Source organism: Anser brachyrhynchus, assembly GCF_964034855.1.
Source record: "Anser brachyrhynchus genome assembly, chromosome: 7".
Classification (NCBI taxonomy): Eukaryota; Metazoa; Chordata; class Aves; order Anseriformes; family Anatidae; genus Anser; species Anser brachyrhynchus.
Genome location: NC_137701.1, coordinates 24900872 through 24920457, shown reverse-complemented (window position 1 = coordinate 24920457; position 19586 = coordinate 24900872). Strand labels below are relative to the sequence as shown.

Genomic DNA, 19586 nt, shown 5'->3' with positions numbered 1-19586 from the left:
GCTCTGAGGCAGAGGAGATGGATGCTTCATGAGCAAGTCACAGTGCGTAGAGACAGGCTGGCTCCCGCTTGTGCTGTGAACCGTGGCAGGAGGATATGCTGCTGACTAGACTGGGTGGAGAGCCCTAAGCTGATCATTTTCTTTGTGTGTTTTGAAACTGTATGCTGTGGCAGAGAAAAGCCTGCTGGGGCTTTGTGTCAGAAAAAAAAATCTGCAGTTTGTCTTCATTTTTGGCAGTAGAAGGCTGATAGGGTCTTGCAGACTACACGACTGCAAAGATAACTGAGTCAGGGTTCTGCATTTTGTATGTGTTAATATCATTGCTCTGCTGCCATGATCTGACAATGACAGCACTCTGCAGACTGCTTTTTTCTGGGATCTGCCCAACTCCCTTTTGTCATCCCTTTTGCTGTACCATGCAGTGTCATGAGGTTGCTTTCCCCTTAAGCCAAACTTTTCCCTCTTCACATGGCACGCCCAAGGGTTGGCTTCCTACAGAGAAATGGACGTACAACCTGTGGGTGTCTGTGCTCAGAGAAACCATTCAAGTCAGCAAAGAAGTAATACCAAGATGAACACTTTGGCTCTCTTCTGATGTGTTTTTGAATCTGGATCATAATGCAGGCACCAAACCTCTTCAATCCAGATGTGGTTCTGAACCAGCTGCGGTACTCAGGGATGCTGGAGACAGTCAAGGTCCGGAGAGCAGGTTTCCCTATACGGCGCCTTTTCCAGGACTTCCTCAGCAGGTAATTGCTAGTATTGTGCCAAAAGCTGTAACGGTGCCAAGGTATACGATTTTATATGTTTGTTCCCTCTATAACTGCCGTTACTGATATGGATCATTTGTGTGATGTTTTTCTAACCGTGTCCTTATTGACTGTATCACAGACTGACTTGGATGTTCTTTTGGAGACTGCTTGCCTTTAGGGTAAAAGTAAGAATGGAAAAATAGCCAGACAGCTCACATTGTTTGTAGTTTTGCCGTAGATTAGCTTGTGTGATGCTGTGAAATCTAGATGGTCATAGCATGTAAAGGGACAGTATCATGCCCTTTAATCTGAAAGGCTGAAGGAAATGTTAATGGGCAATATAATTGATTATTAATATTGGAAAGGGTAATTATTTTTGTTAATTATCTGCACCAAAAGGATTTCTTGAAGTTTAAGGCTAGAAGAAAGTATCTTGGAGCATTACATTTCACCCCTATTCTGAACAAAGTAACTTGTGATCAGTGAAAGCATAAGTTTCAGAAAGACAGTTGTTCTTTATTGAAAAATGAAGTTGAGTTTATCTTTTATTACTGGGATCGCAACAATAATAGCCAATGTGATAACAGATAAAAGTTGGGGAATGGAGGTTCCCAAATTGTGAAGGAGGGAGGTCCCAGCTGGGATTTCTCTCCCAGAGGGAGAAGGACTAATGAGAAAAGGATTACTGGAACCGTGTGATGCGGTGGAGGTGTGCGGGCTACTGTCACACATAATCTCATGAGATTCTGTTTGGTTCTTAGGTACAAGATGCTTGTGAAGGTACCACATTTCTCAGACAACAGCAAGGCTGTATGTGCAGACTTTCTTCAGATCTATGACAGCAGCAAGAAAGAATGGCAGTTGGGTAAAACCAAGGTACTTCATCAGTGTGGCTTTGTATGAGAAATACCAGGATATGGCATTGTTCCAGCTGCAAGGGGATGCAGTTGTATCTGGTGAGACTCGGATCAGTAGAAGGACGGAGTAGTGATGACCCTGTTAGACCCATAGGCATTGATCTGTGCCAGTGACGTGTAACATCTCAAATGTTTCCCATGTTGTGTACCTAGAGACGTAGAAGGCTTTCTGGTTTTGTCTAAACTCTCTCACTGATCCAACCAGATTGATTTGGTTGTGTCTGATCCAATTTAAGGATCCCAGGCAAGATGTCATTGTATGCAACTGCAATGTGTGCCATTAACTCTTGCCTCTTTTGCCTGACATTTCGGTCTGCTTGGCTAACTGAAGTTCTTGCAGGAGGCAGTGAGCTGCTGCCTGGTTTATATCTAAGCTAGGAAGAGGTAGCTAGACCACCAGATGTGTGACAGCTTTCTGCTGTGGAAGCTTAGCTGATGGTTGTGCAGTTAGCGCAGATACTAGCATACGTTTTCTGGGCAAAGGTATCCACATGCTTCTTCCTACTTGCATAACTCAGATTTTCCTTCTGTTTTCATGAATGCTTAACACTTCTCTCTTTTCTGGTGCAGCCTGCAAGTTGTTGTTATTTTTTTTCTCCAGACATCTAGCTGGAAATATACCATTATCTTTCACGTGATAGGGAGGGAGCTGATTCAGTCTGGTTTTTTTTTTTTCAAGCTTTGAGACAGCTTCATAAAGAAAGGGGTGTGAGCTTTGTGAGGTACATTGCTCTAGAAATCTAGGAGTGGGGAATTGTATCTATCACAACTTTACACATACTCCAATAAATTCTTTGAAGAATATGCCAAGATAGATGGTGTCCAGAGCAGACAGCATTTCTAAGCACTGGGTATGCAGTCCATATCCAAAGCAGGTGGTGGCCTGGTTTCTAAGGCCTTCCTTTGTATGACTGCACTGATGTTCAAGAGAGACGTTTTTATCAAGTAGCAGTATTTCCAGCCTGTGATTCAAGTGTTCCCCCATCTTTGATCTGGGAATCTGTTCTCTCCACACTGATCCCTGCAAACCAGGAACCATTTCTGTCATTCCTGTCCCTAGATAACCCACATTGCTTGGGTGGCTGCCAGTCTCCCAGAATTTTAGTGTTAAGGCCTGTGTGGCATGTGTGTGTGTTGCAGAGCTCTAGAAGAGGGGTGGTTAGAGCTAGTAAACAGGGAACTGGAAGTTTCTTTGTCAAGAGATAGAATGTATATTGCTGGGCTACAGCAAGGGCAGCAGCGAAATGCATGTGAGGACCGATGTTCAGAGCATAAAAGGTTGTAAGTGTAGCTGGAGTCCATGGATGGCGACAACCAGGAAATCCAGGCTGCTTTGAGCCCCCGGCAGCAATAGGGTCTGTTTTCTCCTCAGTTCCCATTGTGCATCCTGAACGGCTGAGTCCATCTGACTCTTTCCACTCACGCCTTGACCTGCACAGATAAATTATTTTGGAAAAGCAGTATAGGTGGTAAATTATGGCAAACAAAATGTGATTGTATTTTGCCAAAACACCAGACATACTGTAATGTAACTTTTTTGAATGATTCTGTTCTATAAAATAAAAGTTGGCTGTAGGGGGCATGTTAGCGAACAGCAGTCTCTCTGCTAGAGCTCAGGTTGCTGTTGTGTCTGAATGCTGCAGGAAGAAAGAAATGATTAAGAATGACAATCTTTGCATCTCATTATTTCTTTATGGCTGAGAAGGAAAACTGAAAGGAGTTGGGAAGCAGTTGAGCTATCTCATTTGGTTGTTGAAGTTACTTTATATGTGCCATGATTTGGATTAGAGGTGTGTATCCTGGTAGAGGGGAGCAGTTTTATTTATTCTAAAGTATACATCACTCCAAGGCTGTCCTGGCCTGTTCCACCCTTGCTGCCACCTCTCAGCATCCTGACAGTCTGGGCAGCCCACAGCTGCTCAAGGTGCTGTTGCCATTGCCCTGCCATTTCATTCTTCAGGTGAGTTGCTTAATGTGCTTTGTGAAGTACTTGATGAAGAAAAGAGACCTGATTTTTCCAGAGGCTTTCAGGTAAGGGTGAAGTGAAGCTACCAGCTAAGGGGCACATAGTGTAGGTTATCATCCTGGAGAGGAAGTTCTTGAATGTCCTTGCTACCACTTTTGCTGCTACAGGTGCAGCTCTGGTACCAGGTAGCCATTCCCAGCACCAGGTAAGAATCAACCTGGGGTACAGAGTCAGGAATAGCTACTGCAGAAAGATGTGATGGGTCAATGGGGATGTAACCTAGGAAGAAGTACAAGGGGTGGGTGAAGAGCAAGGCTTATAGAAGGGGGAATACTTCCTGCAAAATGAATGGAAGGATAATTATATCCCTAGCAATTGTTTGTAGGAGGAAGGAAAAGACTCTGTGAATTAGTGCTGGGGATTGTGAAGCTTGGGAAAGGAAATGGGGGAGGAAGGGCAGGATGATCTTTGTGTTTTTCATTAAGAATAGAGCAGCTGCTGTGCTGGCAATTGTCAAATTAGTGTTTATGAAAAGTATTAATGTATAGAAGGCAGGTTTTATCCGGTGGCATGACAGAGGTGAGGGCTTGCATGCAGACAGGCAGTGTGATGACGGCTAGTACCAAGGTGCCCTCATCTTCACTAGGGATGTGCTGGGATGGAGCACATCAACTCCTTCCACGTCAGCAGCTTCTGTGTCCCTTTCCTCTGTGCACTTGGACCTTCTGCCATATTTGCCTATACCCTCAACACAAATTTCCTAAGGCTGTTTGATGCAGTAATCCTTGCTGTTTGAATGCATTCGTTTTCACATTTCAACCTGCTGTTTTGCAGGGCCTGCTTGAAGGAGGAGGATTTTGTAGACTAATTGGTACCCAGGTCACAGTGACCGACTTCCTGCTTTCCCAGTGTTTTCCCCTAAGAATCATATGATCCCACTTATGTACACATGGGTGCACGCATGGCTACATTTGTGCCTGCTAATCTACACCCAGCCTCAACGTATGTTTGCTGTTGCACTGACAGTGCATGCAGGCATTGAGGTTGTGTGAGGAGCACTGGGGCTGCACTGTGGTGTTAAACTTAGCCAGTGTATAATATGAGCAGATATCATAGAAATAGCCTGTAGGTTTTGTCTAATCATTCCTTCCTCAGATGAAAGTGATCTCATGTTTTCAGAAAGTAACTGTGAATTGTGACATAGAAATAGCGACGTTCACAGTTATTTCCACAAAGCATAAAAATATTTCTGGATTCAAATTCATTTCACTTTTCCTTGCTATCTACAAGGAGGCTAAAAAAACACCTTCAGGATGCCATTAGCTTATAGACAGCTATTGTATTTGAGTTGTATGCTATTTGAGATTAACATCTCAATCTATAAACATATACAGAAAACCCTACATGGTTAGGGTAAGGTCTTGAACTCTGCATACTTCAAAGTTGTTTTCCCCCCCTCCTTACTGGCACAATAAAGTCTATGTTTGCTAGCAAAATACTGCTAGATTGAGTATTTTTGCAATTTGATGAAGATAATGGACTGAGACAATGTTTTGCTAGCTGCCTTCTTGAAATGGGTGACTGCTGCTTGGTTGTGGAATGTAATGAAAAAAGCAATCCCTGCCTCAAAGAAGCCTTTAAAAGATTGTTGAGTTGACAGAGGGAGTGGATGTACAACTTGCAGGGAAGGATGCCAACTTCATGGTTGGCAGTACCTTGATAATGAACTTTCTTTTAAGGCTACCCACAGTTACTTAGTCATTACAAAACAGCTCGTTTCTTTGGGCCATCTTAACAGAAATGGCTCTCCAGGAAAAATGGGAGTGCAGGGAAGTCAGTGGCAATGGGTGCTAATGCGTGGAGAGATTTCAGTACCTGGTGGTCATTGTTGGGGGGAAAAAAGAGCCTAAATAGGTGATGAGGCCAAAAGCAGTGATGAAGAGGAAAGTGCTCAGAGATATAAGAGGAGGTAAGTGGAGAAAGGGAGACTTTATGCAGAACACTGGAGTAAATGTTCAAACCTCTGGACATCTCTGGCCCCTCAGGATAGCCATGCAGAACCAATAAATCCACAAGGAGTTTTCACCCAGTAATGCAGTCCTACAGACTGACGAGTGTCAGCTCGCAGCCCGTGTTTGTGACCGTGCTTTGGTAAGTGGGGCAGCACTCCTCTAGTGGAGCTCGCTCCTCTGCTGGCCTTGGCAGTGGCTTAGCCAGCAGCAGGCAGCCGGTCACACAGGCACGGGCACACGGCAGTAGCTGCTGTGCCTGCAGCCTGTGTGGACAGACCGTAGCCAACTTTAATCTAGGCTAACGCTGCTAACAGCACACCCACCGTGCAGGCTGCGGACCTTCTCAAAAGGCAAAGCATGTATTTCAGCAACTTGTGCTGAATTCCGTGCTAACATAATGCGAGCTGGCTGATTTAAATTAGCTCGGATATGTCAGCACAATTCCTGTAAACATACCCTTATCTTGCTTGTATCTCAGTCCTTTTGTCTCCGAGATAGCACTGCCATCCCTCACGCAAGCATTTAGCGCAGAGCAGAGGTTTGAAATACAGGCGGTGGAAGATGCTGGAGGATTAAAATACAGGACACTGAAGTGCAACTTCCAATACTTGGAGACTTCTCCCGTGGGGGCTCGGTTCTCTCTAATGCACGCTGCAGCGCTGAGCTGCTTCAGCAGGGAGAATCTCCACTGGCTTTTTGGAGGTCGCTGGAGGGCTTCAGCTTGCACCCAGAGCCGGGGGGTGCGGGGTACATTCAGCTCTGCCCCTCGACAGGGCTTTTAGCTTCCCTACTGTCTTACACTGTTAGGACTGCTGCTAAGATTGCTCCCTGGAGTCTGGAAAGCTCAGTGTTCCTCCCTTTCCTCGACATGTGGAGGAGTTTCTTTGCAAAGAAGTTAACGGGGGAAGCAGGTATCCATGCCTGCTGTGGGGCGGTACCAGGGCGTGCAGGGAAGGAGTTAATACCAGGCGCAGGCACGGGCTCTCCTCCTCCTCCTCCTCTCTCCCTCCTTCCTCCGCTCCCTCCCTCGCTCTCTTTTAAGTCTTGACCACGGAGGGAGGGCGGGAGGGAGGCGGGGGCCAGGGCTGGGTGCTGGGTGCGGGGCTCCCACCGCTGAACTTTTCCCCCAGCAGCCGGGGTGCAGCAGCGGCTGCGGGCACCCGGAGAGGAGCGCAGCCGGGGATGCAACCTCCAGGCTCTCCCGGGACTGACTTCTTTCCTCTCTTTGTGTTTATTGAAACTCCTCCCCGCGGCGTCAGGTTTTCCTGAAGGAAGCTCTCGAGCAGAAGCTGGAGAAGGATCGGGAAGAGGAGTTGAGGAAAGCTGCTGTAGTCATCCGGGCCCACGTCTTGGGCTACATGGCAAGGTCAGTGCTGGGGGCTGCCCCACCGTCCCTCTGCTTGCCTGCCTGGGTCGCCCCGAGCCCCTCTCCAGTCCCCTCTCATCGCTCCCTTCTCTCTGCCTTCAGCTGCCCTCCCTGCCTGCACCGCTTCTGCGGAGACCCCTGCGCCTTTGCCAGCTCTTCTTGAAGCCTTGCACCCTCCCTCCCCACTGCTGCTGCTTTGGGGACCTCTGCATTTGCTGCTCAGCTCCGATGCCACCTTTCCCTTGCCTTCAGGGCTCTCCTGGCTGGGCCCCACCTATGCTTTGGGTCCCCTCTTTTTCCTTACGCCTGTCAACTCTTGTTTCTGCTCCTGCAAATCGCTTGCCCTCGCTCACAGCTCTGCCTTTGCTCGAAGTCTTTCCTAGCCCTGCCTGCTCGCCTCGTGATCTCCCTCTCCTTTTAATTAACTCTTCAGAATTGGTTTTTGGCCAGCTTTGCACCAGTAATCTCGTCTCGCCGCTCCCTTTTGCACCTGACTGGGGAGGGCTGGGAGAACCAACTGCAGACAAAGCACCCCTCCTCTGCCCCTCCAGTCGGGGCAACAGCTGACTCCTTAATGGCTGTGGCATGCACACTTAATCCCAGTAAGATGCTCTTTCCTGGCTGGTCTCTGATCCAGACACCTGTCAGTCAGGGGTGCAAGGAGGTGAAATCATGGCCAGTTCAACTCTCCCAGCAAGCACTCTTATTAGAGTCCCAGTTATACCAGGTAGATCACTTTATTTTTTTTTTCTTTTTTCTTTTTTCTTTTTTCACTGGGAAATGCATGCAGGGGTTGTTCCCTGCCTTGCTGATGTGGAATATCAGCAAAACACATGCTTGGTCTCGGGGGCTTCTACTCATTTATTTATTTCCCCTTAGGAAGACAAATGAGCTAGCTCTGTTGTTTGTACATGAGATTGCAAGTTCTTTGTGTCAGGGCCTCTGCTCTATATTACTTTATGTCTAGCATTTGGAGAGAGGGGTAGGGATTAGCACAGAAAAATTGATTTTTCTGGGAAACATCACTGCAAGCAAACTGGATTATTGCTTTGCTGAGTTCCTGGGAAGGTAGCTGCTGCCCTGCAGGGCTGTGACGGAGGCAGAGGTGCAGCAGTGCTCCTCTTGGCTAGAGATCTTGTGGTCCTCCAGCCTGCTCAGATCTGGATTCCTTGTCCCACACATTGCTCTTCCACGTCTCCTCTCTAGAACAAGCTGTGCTTGTGCAGCCCGAGTGGAAATCCTCTCAAGCAGCTGGATGCAACTGGGCTTTGCAGGGGAGGATAGCAGGGAGTGAAGAAAGAGCTAGGGAGGGAGACTGGAAAACATCCCTGTGAAGAATTTCCAGTCGCATTGCACCTGTATTGGAGGAGGTCCAGTAAGAGGGAGTTCATCTGGGCCAGTGATGTATGGTCTGTGCAGAGTTGGACACAGGTCAAAAGTTACCAGCATTCCCTGCCTTGGGCTTGGTACCATTTCTTTTAGTTTTGCAAGGACAAGTGTGTTTAAATTTGCTAAATCTCATGCCAAGTGTTTGGCAAAGAAGGGTATATATGCCACAGGAAGTATTTTACTAGTTTTTCCCCCTTTGTAAACTTTTTCTGTGAACCTGGAGGACCAGTCCTGAGGGGCGTAAGGCTTGCTTTGCTCTCATTCCCCGTAGCCATCTCTGAATGGTCACTAAAAAAGTAAGAAGAGAGAAACAAGCCCATTCAAATGACCTCATTTTTCTTTTAGCTCTGAGCTGCAGGTAACAGCCTCACCAGCTAAACACACACAACCATTCCCAGGCTTGCAGGATCTGTGAGGAATAGCTGGTATAAATTTGGCTGTGCCCCTGGATCCTGCAGGACCTTATTGCTCGGGGGAAGAAGACGGTAGGAAATGACTCCATATTTGTTGTGGTCTCTAGCCCTTGGAGGCATAACTGCTAACTGCAGCTCAGCAGAATAATTAACTAAATTCCAAATGCAGCATTGTAGCCACCGTGCTTGCCCTTGTGATACATGGTCAGGATGCCTCCAGCTCTGCAGCACGGGCTGGAGATTGAACTTCTGTGGGCAGTGCAAGAAAGTAAGCGGAGGGCTGAACAAGGGGAATAAAATTCATGGCTTGCGTGCAGCAGCTCCAGCTGAAGGGCGTCTGCGAGCTTTGCTGTGGTCATGAGGAACGAGGGGGCACTTCAGCCTGGCAGATAAGCAGGCTGAGCCGGCCTGTAGCTGGGCAGGGCTTGGCACACGTTGCACTGGAGAGAGTTTCTGGCAGATGCATTTTGTAGAAGTCAGTGTGCCCTTTTTGATGCACTTGTATCTGCCTTGGCAGGGAGGGCCTGTGCAGCTGTTCACACCCCATGTGCAGGGCACAGGGAGGACAGAGGGAGCAGGGGTGAGGGGACTGCAGCCAAGGAGCAATTCTTATAAAAACCTCCCAATTCTTATCACCTCTTCCCTTTCCTCCTCTTTTCTCTGTTTCCTCCCTTTGACTTAATACTTATGGAAAAAAAATGTATGACCTCTGTGTACTATTGCTATTAGCATCTCTCTCCTGATTTTCTTGACTAGGCTGTTATATCTGATGTGCAGGGAGGTGGCAAGCTGTCAGCATGGGTCCCTGTTGCCATCTAAAGAGGGTACGTTTGCTAGGAAGGGGATTTTGAGGTGTGCCTTTCCCTCAGGGGGCTGCAGAAGGTCTATGGGAAGGATATGTGAGAATACTCTGTTATCTCCAGCATGCTTTCTAGAATTACTAAGACCATGCAGGACTACTGTAGCCTGCTGTCCAGAGCTCCTGCGTAGCGCAGGCCCATAGATTTTCCCTCTGCAGATTCTGCTCTGGAGTAAAGAAAATTTTGATTTAAATAGTACCAATGATCATTTCCTTCCAGCAAGATATTAAGGTATCTGAATATCCTCAATTGTTTAAAAAAATGGAGGCTTATTTCCAGCCTGAATAGACTTCAGTTTCATGTCAACTAAATCACGTTACATCCCCTGCCAGATAAATGGAAACGCCACCCAAAAATGGTTCTCATGTGAGTACTTTGCTGGGATTAAGCCATTCCTTAGCCTTCTGTTTCCTAAAGTAATGGAACAAGTGCCTTAAATCTCACTTACAGCAAGCCAGGATTTCTGGTTTCAGTCCTGCTTTGTCAGAAATCACTGGAGGGTCCAACATAGGTGCTAACACTGAACACAGGAAGAAAGTACAGCACAGTCTCCTTCAACACAGTATTTCTGCTTGCAAGTGTGACAGTCCCAGTCTCATTTTTCTATAGCATTGTGTTGGGAGTCTGCATTCAGCTGATGATCCCTGTGAACCATAAATCTCTCTTTGACTTGCTGCTTCCTAACATAGTCTCACATCAGGTGTGCTTGGCCTTTGGTTCCTTGATACAAGACCTTACATTTGGCTCTTTTGGATTGTTTAATGTTTGCTTGAATCTAGCTTACAAATTGATTCAGATTACTGTGTAATAGTAACTCTTTTGTTATTTGCCTGCTTTGCTATCATGTACAAACTTCTACCAGTGGCTTTTTTTTTTTCAGGTCCTTGATAAAAGCATTTAGCAATGCAGAGACAAAAAGTGACTTTTCTAGTACTTCACTAGAGTACAAAAATACTGAGTGATGATTCTTTTATTTTGGGTCCTACCATTTTTTTGTTGTTTTGTTTTAAAAGTGCTGCCAAGTTGATTTTTATATCATTACTGTTTAAGGAAAATGCTGTGCAATTTAAGTACGTACTTTATGGGAGCGCGTTACAGTGTTAAATTCAGCAATACGGTGTTTTCCCCTAGACAATACCAGATTAATGTGACCAGATCTTTCTGCCTCATTTTCACATTTTTTTCTGGAGTTTTTCTGGTTTTGGCTACTTAAAAGATGAGGCAAAATGTGACTTTGTTCTCATAGTCAGGCTTTTTATATGTTTTTATATCATAAATCCACACTGAGTGATTGTATTAATTGCACAGTGAATGTGTGTACGTGCAGCGTGAGTAGACTTTTGGCCAGTGGGCATTCTCTTTCTGTGTTGTGAAATATCTGTTCCTCAGAAAGTCTTCACAAAAGTAGGTGCCCAGGAACACAAACCAGTAGGCGTGGACATCAAGGAGAGTACAGTTCATAAGTAGTAGCAGCAGAGGAAGAGAAGTTGTCATTCCTGAGCAATATTGTTCCAGGTTCCTTTTTCTGTGGATGTGATAGGATCGGTCAGCACATTAGGGCACAAGAAATGCAAAGCATGTGTTGCTTCATGTTACATTAAGTGTCTGGTTCTCTTTCTAGGAAGAAGTACCAAAAGGTGCTAGCCAGTGTTGTTATAATCCAAAAGAACTACCGAGCGTACTTCTGGAAGCAGAGCCTGCTGCGACTGAAGGCGTCTGCAGTCGTCCTGCAGAAGCACTGGCGTGGCCACCAGGCTCGCAGCCTCTACCGGCACCTGCGGCAGCAGGAACTCAGGCGGCAGCAGGAAGCGGAGGAGAGAAGGCAGCGAGAGGAGGAAGAACAGATCAGAAGAGAGGAAGAGGAAAGACAATGGCAAGAAGAGGAGGAGCGTAGGAGGAAGCAGGAGGAGGAAGAGGTGAAGGAAAGGTACAAGATGGTCTCTCACACTCATCGTTCCCTAACACTAAAGCTGCTGAGGTGTAGGAGCAGGTCTGGGGCCTTGGCAGGACAGTAATGTGGGACAATAATTGCCTGTGACAGAGTCAAAGTGCCGGGGGAAGAGTTGAGGTGGGCTGCACATAGCTCAGAATAGGAAAGCAGGTTGGAAAAAGAGCATACCACTTCCGTAGGAAAGCTGATTCTGGTGTATTTTTACCTCTGTTTAGTGATTTTCTGCTTTGAAATGTATTTTAGAAAGGCAGGTCTTCCAAAACCTGGAGGGATTAGCCCTGTGAGAAGGTACCAGAATTCCTGGGTCTTGGTGTGTTCAGTAGGCTGGGTCAGAGTGGAAGATGAGCAGTGCACCTGTGCTGCCATTGCAGCTCTTACACTCGTGAGAACACACCTGCGCCCCCTGTCCTGCTGCTCTGCTCCTCTCTTCAGGGATACAGATGTGTCGGGAGGTCAGGAGGAGAAAGGAAATGCTGACTTGACAAAAAGAGGCAATCTGTGAGCAGTGACAGCACACCCATTGAGAATCTTGCACCTCATACGTTACTTACCGTTCACTCCCTGGTTACCTGCATCCTATCCAAACTGGCTGGCTCCTGATAATCTTTTGTTTTAAGCATAAAACTTCAACTATGGGATAATTATATACATTTTAACAAATAAATCCTGTGTCATTTCAAGCATTTCATAAATAATTAATTCTGTTTCTTATGATGGTCTGTAGTCACATACTTGTTCTGAGGTTGGATCTTGGCAGACTGAGATTTGTGACAACAATCGGAAAACTCTGTTAGGAGTATGTCAGAAGGAAAAAAGATTGCCTACAGTTTCACAGGAGACAGTAGGGTAACATACGTGCTGGGAAAAGACATGGAGTCAGTGACCCCAGTGATGAATGGTTTGATCAAAGAATCTGTTGAACATCAGTAAAGGCTCCATTTTATCAATTGTCAATTTTCAACAGCAGCCTCATCATCAATGCAAAACTACAAGTTCAGAATGGCATTACCTAGCTTACAGGGATCAAATGTCACAGATGCTCTCTTGGGTCTGAAGTCCTCTTCCTACTACGTAGAGCTGTTCCCTATCTAGTTTTAGATAAAAGGATTTATTTAGTTTATTATTGTTTCTCCCCCTGCCCTCTAGTTCCCTGTCCATGAAAGGAGTGTTTGAGCCAGCATCATTATAAAGAAATGTCAGTGTTTCTAGGAATCAGGAGAGCTGCTCATTTTGCTTTCACTTTCTACTTGGTCTCAGATGACTTGCTGCAGAGTGAGTACCTGAAAACGGTACTAGGGGACCAATTTGTCTAAATCCTGAACTTCCACTGGACCTTGAAAACAAGGTGGAAGTCCATAAAAATTGCAAATTGGCTACTCTACTGAGAACAAGCAAAAATAAAAATAAAAAACACACATGCGGAGACAAAATCAGAAAGACCGGGATGCAAACTAAAAGTTGACATGCAGTTATTGCGCATACAGTATTAGTAAAAGGGAGACAAGGAGCAATTTGGTCTACTCTTCAACAGGAAGAACAAATTATGACGTTGAGAAAGCTGAAGTATTTGATGCTATTTTTATTTGTCTTCCCAAAAGGCTTAGCTGCTGGACAGTAAACACAATTAGCACAGATGTGCAAGAATTCAGAACGTAGCAGGGAACGAAGCAGTTAGTGAATGCTCATATAAATCAGGTAACAAAGAAGTCATCCAGACTTGATGAAATTAATATTTGTGTACTTTGAGAAGTACTGGCTGAAGCAGTTTGAATCAGTAGCTACTCTGTTTCTCCTGTTTTGTGGATAGCAATGGAATTTCCATAAAACTGGAAAAGTCTAAACATAATGACCTCTTTTTAAAATGGGGAAGTGAAAGAAACGGAATTTTGGACCAGTCAGCCTAACCTCATTTTCAGGGAGATACTGAAACAAATAATGAAACAAACCATTGTAAGTGCTTGATAAAGGAGGTAAGAACCAACATAGGTTTGTGAAGAACAAACAGCATTAAAGTTATCTGTTTCCTTCTGTGATAGCTTATGACATATCTTGTAGATAGAGAAAAGCCATAGAGGGTAGGTATCTTGACTTCAGTAAAGGCTTTGACGTTGTGACAATACTCTTAAGACACTATAAGAAAGGTGGTTTAGATAAAAGTAGGTGAAACAAGGCTAGAACTTGTTTTTTAACTTCATTGTATTATTGCATTTTAATTAGTAAACAGTAGTGGTTACTTGTTAAATAGGAGAGCACTCTTGAATGGGACTCTTCCAGGGTCTGTGCTGGATATGGTTCTAGTGCAATGCTTTCATAATGAGTTGGATGAGGAAATCCGAGTATCTTTATTAAATTTGCAGATAAAACCATCTGGTGAGGGTCTGCAAATGTATAGCTAAACAGGATTACCATGCAAATAATTTTGGCAAATTAAAGAAGTGGTCTGGAAAACATAGGATAACGTTCAGTACTGGCACATGCAGATCTACAGCTAGGAATAATCAAATGCACAGAGAGAGGAGTAGGAACGACTAGTTCAACAGCAGGAAGAAGGTCTGAAGGTTAATTTGAGTTTTAGTCACTGGTGTCATGCTGTAGTGAGAGGAGAAAGCAAATGCCATAGATAAACAAGATTGTTTCTGTAAGATATGGGGTGATTCTTCTGTTCCTCTTGGCACTGGTAAGGCTTCAGCTGGAATACTGTTCCTTGTTTTGGGTATCACATTTCAGGAGGGCTGTGGATCACTTGCAGATGGATGGAAAGCAGCAAGAAATATCAGAGGTCTAAAATATGGGAGGAACAGTTGAAGGAGTTAGTGTGTAGATTGTAGTTGGTGTTTCTGATTTCTTTTAAAATGGCTCTGCTTCTTGCACCCACAAATGATTTAAGGCAGTTTTTCAGCTCATGACTACTCTTAGAGATCTTTCAGTAAAGTTGGAGCCATCTGGATCCCACTTATGTCAGCTTTCATTTATAAATATTTTGCAGATTTATTTGTGTGTATGAGAGAGAGTGCAAGAGCGAGAGCTTTAAGGACTTTGTGACTTGCAGCTGCAATTTAGAATTTGGCTGGGAAAAGCTGTAGGGCCTGGGAAATAAATACTCTTGCCTCCTGTTCTGCATGAGACTGAATAGTAGATTTGCAAGTTACCACTGCCAGTCTGAATTTAGCTACGCAGTGGTTGCTACAGGCAGAGTCTTCCACCCAGCCACATCCCATCCCCACTCCATTTGCATGACCTTGGCATTTGTCTGTCTGCTACATTTGTCTGTTAGTTGCTTGTAGTGTGCTTGCTATGGAGAACCTCGTCCTGGTGAAAGCTTCCCCTTGGAGTACAACCTTTTTGATCTGGGCGGAGATGCAGCACCGTGGGATAGTTTTTTCCTCTACTCGTGTTTACTAACAAACTCTGACTCTAACGGCCTTTACTAGTAAGTTAGGTTTTTGCATACCACTGAGAAGTTAGGCAAGCTGGAGCACCCAGGTCTTCAGAATAGAAAGTCTTCAGCTTAGTCATTTAACAAATTACTAAAATCTGATTTTTTTTTCTAGGTTTAATATAGTAAATGCAAAACAAAACACAAATTCATTGCAATAACTCTGCTTTGTTTAAAAACAGTTTCCTGAAATCTGTCAATTATACATGTAAAGCCTCATTTAATATCTGTAGACGTACAGTGCTTCCCACTGTGTTAAGAGGATTAAGTTTACATTTAACATGAATCTAAACGATCTGACTTTCTGTCACTATTTCCAATGCCCTTCTTCCTGTGTTCCAACTAATCCAATTTCCTGATTGATCCAAAAGTTAAGTGCGTAGGGAAAATCTGTTGTATCCACAAAGGTCATGCAAACCACAGAGAAATGTATTTTTACTGAACTGTAAAAGCTTTTAAATCAGTCTTAGACCAGGTGGTTTTTTAACCTTATCCATGGAGGGGTGGCGTGTCCATGTAATTCTAAAAGCCTTACCTAGGAAAACCAGGTCTGTCTCTGACTATCATGTCTTGTTTGTTTGTTTTTCAGAGAAAAGGAACAACTGAATGCTCTACTCCAGGTGTCTCAGGTAAGTTTAGGAGTTATTCCTTCCATATGGCTTCTCTGAATATATGAAGGGTCCTTCATTGCCCACTCTTCGCCTGAAGCTAATATCTATATTATGGCAACACTACTTCTTAAATGGCCTTGTTCACTCAAAACCTGCAGGTGTTTGGCTTTGACAGAGGTGCCTAGAGCTAACAAGGTTGTTTGGTAGGGTTTTTGTTTGTTGTTTGTTTGTTTGTTTATTTTCTCTTTTCCCAAGGTTCATGTACCAGCTTGCATGGTTCCTATTTGAAAGTTTCAGTGTCGAACATGCAGCATCATTTTTTATCTCTACTGCTTGGGCTTATTGCATGACCTTGTGATGTGCTACACAGTGACACAATCTGTTTTGTTGGATTGTTGCCTATAACAGCCCAAATAAGACTGCAGATGATAGCTACCATGGCTAAAATAACCCCCTGGTAACTGATCTAATTGTTAGTACTTGATATATCAAAGAGCAGACCACCTACCCTGAGGTGTGTGAAAACAGCTGGGTGTCATCTTATTCCTTTGCCCAGACCATTTGTTCCCTAGTTTCAGTCCAGCTCTGTTCAGGAAAGATGACAGATTAGTATATGAAAATTTATTTCTCCACAAGTCAGAGTTGAGTGGAGAACAAGCAATAGAGCAATCCTAAAGAAAATACGAATTGTGACGTGATGGGGCCAATTCATTGTCTACATTGTCATATTCCTATTGGGGAGTATATTAAATCCTTTTAGAATGTATTTATTTGTTTATTTATTTATTCTGTGTGTGTCTGTTTTCAACATCCTCAGTGGAAGGGAGGATGTCTTCATCTTATAGCTAAACCTCAATGCAAGCTACCAGTGTCTCCCATCTTCCAGTTATTGTGTACTTGCTAGAAGTTTCCTCAGTTATTTCAGTGTGGAAAATAGAAGAAGAAAGAGACTTCAGCACCCAGCTAGCTATTATCTATCCAGTGATGCTTAAGAATGCCAAGAAATTCAGAATAGAGTTTGGGTGGGGTTGGAGAGGGCATAGCCCTGCTTTATTGCAAATATCCTTTCCAGAGCCAAATTTTGGTGGTCAGACACCCAACTCAGGAAGCAACGAAACCCCCAAATCTTTTCATGATATATATGGGAAATGTTCCGTTCTTTAGCAGGTTATGCATATACATATTCATACATAGTTGCTTTCTCCTATATATATGTGTGTGTGAGAGGGTGATAGTTCAAAAGGAAAGGAAGCTTCTGTTAAAATTCTAGTGTACAGAGAGCTGTAACATGAGCAGCCGACAGAGGGGCTCTTCTAAAAATTCAGTGATCCCAGTGAGCTACTTTGCACAATTCAGAAACAAGGCAGGCTGCTGGAAGAATTGAGGTACCTGAAGATCAGTTGTTCTACCTTTAGTTTTTACACTGTGGGTGATTGCAGATGCCAGACAGAAAAGGAAAGGATGCTTAGGGTCATATTTTGTAGTTGGGAAGTACAAGGCAAGCACAAAAGATAGGAAAAATGAAAGGTCCAAGGAAGGGACACACATAGGTTAAAGAAACTGCTTTAATACTATTACAAATTCTTTAAGGTGGAAACAGTAAAGACTGAGGAAGTAGATATTCCTCTGCAAGAAGAAGAAAGACGTCAGATGGAGGAGATCTTAAGGCTGGAGAAGGAGATTGAGAAGTTGCAGCAACAGAAGGAGGATCACATGTCTATCATCTGTGAGAACACCAGGAATGAAATCAATCGGCAGCGGGAAGAAGAGATCCAAAGGCTAGAAAAGGAGGCATCTAGGGTTGCCCAGGAGTTTCTGGAGCTGCTGGATTTTGGCAATCTGGATGAAAGTGTGCAGAACTTAGAGCGCTCGCTTTCTAGTGAGGGAACACTCAACGTTGACTGCAGCCTGGTAGCACCACTGGCTGAGGAAGAGGTGGATGAGGGGTTTCATGCCGATGATGAAGGACGACCAACTTCCAGTTTGGTGGTCGTGACTCAATGTGACATGAAAAACAGTGATAACTACTTGGAGAAAGATGTGGACACAAGAGTTTCACTTCTCCAAAGGGAAGTGGGAGAGGTGGTCCCTGCTCCAGGACAACCTGTGGAAAGAGCCACTAGCCCCAAGGAGCAGAGTGCCCTACGTGACCCAGCAGAAAGCAGTTACAGCACTGTCTCAGATACACTGAGGAGTAACAGCGGAGAGGTGGGAGAGCTGATTTACAATTCCCCCCAAGATGTGGAGTCTGACTATGACCACGAGGAGTTTGATGGCTGTGGAGACACAGGCAGTGCCTCAGCCGAGCCTCTGAATGGTGAGGAGAGTCTGAGAAACTCCCATGGCACCAGCCTGGACTCCAACCGTGGCAGCCTGGACTCGGTAAGAATCTGCCTCCATTCATTTTTCTGGAAGTTAGTGTGACTTTGTTGATATTTATAACATCTTTGCCTTCTTACTGCATGCCTGCTTGCTCTGTGTGTAGTTACTGATATATAACTCTCTCTTACATCAATAAACAGCATGAAAAAAGGTAAGAGTGATAGGCTGAAGGCCAGCAGGCTTGTGACTGTCCAGTGTCACTGGTACACAATCTAGTACATAGATACCTAGGCTATTTTGGATTGTTTCCATCACCAGATATAAGAGTAACATCATCTAGGAAGACTGAAAGCAGGCAACTAACATCTTGTAGGTATGTATCCTACCTCAGAGAGATTTCAATGAAAGCTTGGGCTACTTCTGTGGACAATCACAAGAGGAAATGGGAAAGTCTGGGGTTTAATTTGTTCCCATCACTAAAACTTCTCTTGTCCTAGTCCTAGTGTTCAAAGTCAAGGGTTTATTTTCAAAATAAGCTATTCTAAGGCTAGAAGAAATAATTGTGCTGATCCTGGTGGGTCCTGGTGGACACAAAGACCACTTTGCTTTCCTTTCCTGCAGCAGGGGCAATGGCAGGTAGTAAAACTGGGCTATTAGCCTTGCACTTGAAGCATGCTGGCTCAGATTCCACACAGTGCCCTGAGCTTCATGAGTGCCCTCAGGCTAGCTGTTTAATAATGCCACAGTAAATCCCCCAGTAGACCAGCATGTCAGATGAGCCCACAAATGATTGAAAGAGTTCAGGTGTGAAGCCAATGCTAGACATAAAAATACCTCAGATAAATGATGTCTCTGTGAGTAGGAGCTCAAACTACAAAATACCTTTTAGAAAATTATTGATTTTTTTTTTTTAAGGAATTCAATTTATTTCCTTTGCTTTTCTTCTCCAGTGGCAGATTTTGACTCTTGAAAAGTTGTATGTTTTTTCCTGTTTGCATTTCCCTAGTGTCAGCTGCCAGCCATCAGAATTTTTTATGATGTGATGTGCTTGAATAAAGGTATCTTCTCTGTGGGCATATACTCACAGATCACTGTGAAGTAATCTGTCAAGTCATGAATCGCCCTGTCACAGTGCTTATCACAGTCTCAGCCAGTTTCTACTATTCTTAAAATTTAAATGGAAGTGGAAGATTTTATTGGGCTCCTCAGTGAGTAAGACTCACAAAAAATGGAGGTGCTTCTATGTCATGGCACGAGCCACAGGAAGAGATACCTGCAGCTGGCTCGGGATTGCATCAGGAGCTGCCGATCCAGGACTACCTGGTTTTTCAAACTTAATGTCAAGAGAGGGAAAACAAATAAGTGAAAGAGGAGTAAGACAAAAGAGGAGGGCAAATGGATCACAGAGAGACAGGTCAGAAAGGGAAAAATGAAAAGAAGCAACATGCGTTTGGAGAAGGAAAAGGACTAAGGAACTGCCTTCATATTAAATTAATGAAGCTGATCATAGCAAAGTGTATTTAAGGCAAAGATAGCATAATTTGGGATTTCATGTTTGATGTACGTATGGCTAAGTGCAATTATTTAGTTG

At 44.3% G+C, this 19586-nt stretch overlaps 1 protein-coding gene across 4 annotated transcripts in view; it reads left to right on the top strand.

Moving 5' to 3' along the window:
* LOC308198550 (unconventional myosin-X-like) overlaps positions 1–19586 on the top strand; it is an 85753-nt gene that overhangs the window by 43629 nt on the left and 22538 nt on the right. For all 4 annotated transcript variants that reach the window (XM_080601135.1, XM_080601133.1, XM_080601136.1 and 1 more), the window contains 6 exons: positions 625–749; positions 1514–1628; positions 6907–7013; positions 11297–11602; positions 15652–15691; positions 17264–18055. In XM_080601135.1, the coding sequence (XP_080457261.1) occupies positions 625–749; positions 1514–1628; positions 6907–7013; positions 11297–11602; positions 15652–15691; positions 17264–18055 (1485 nt within the window). The remainder of the gene's footprint in view (positions 1–624; positions 750–1513; positions 1629–6906; positions 7014–11296; positions 11603–15651; positions 15692–17263; positions 18056–19586) is intronic.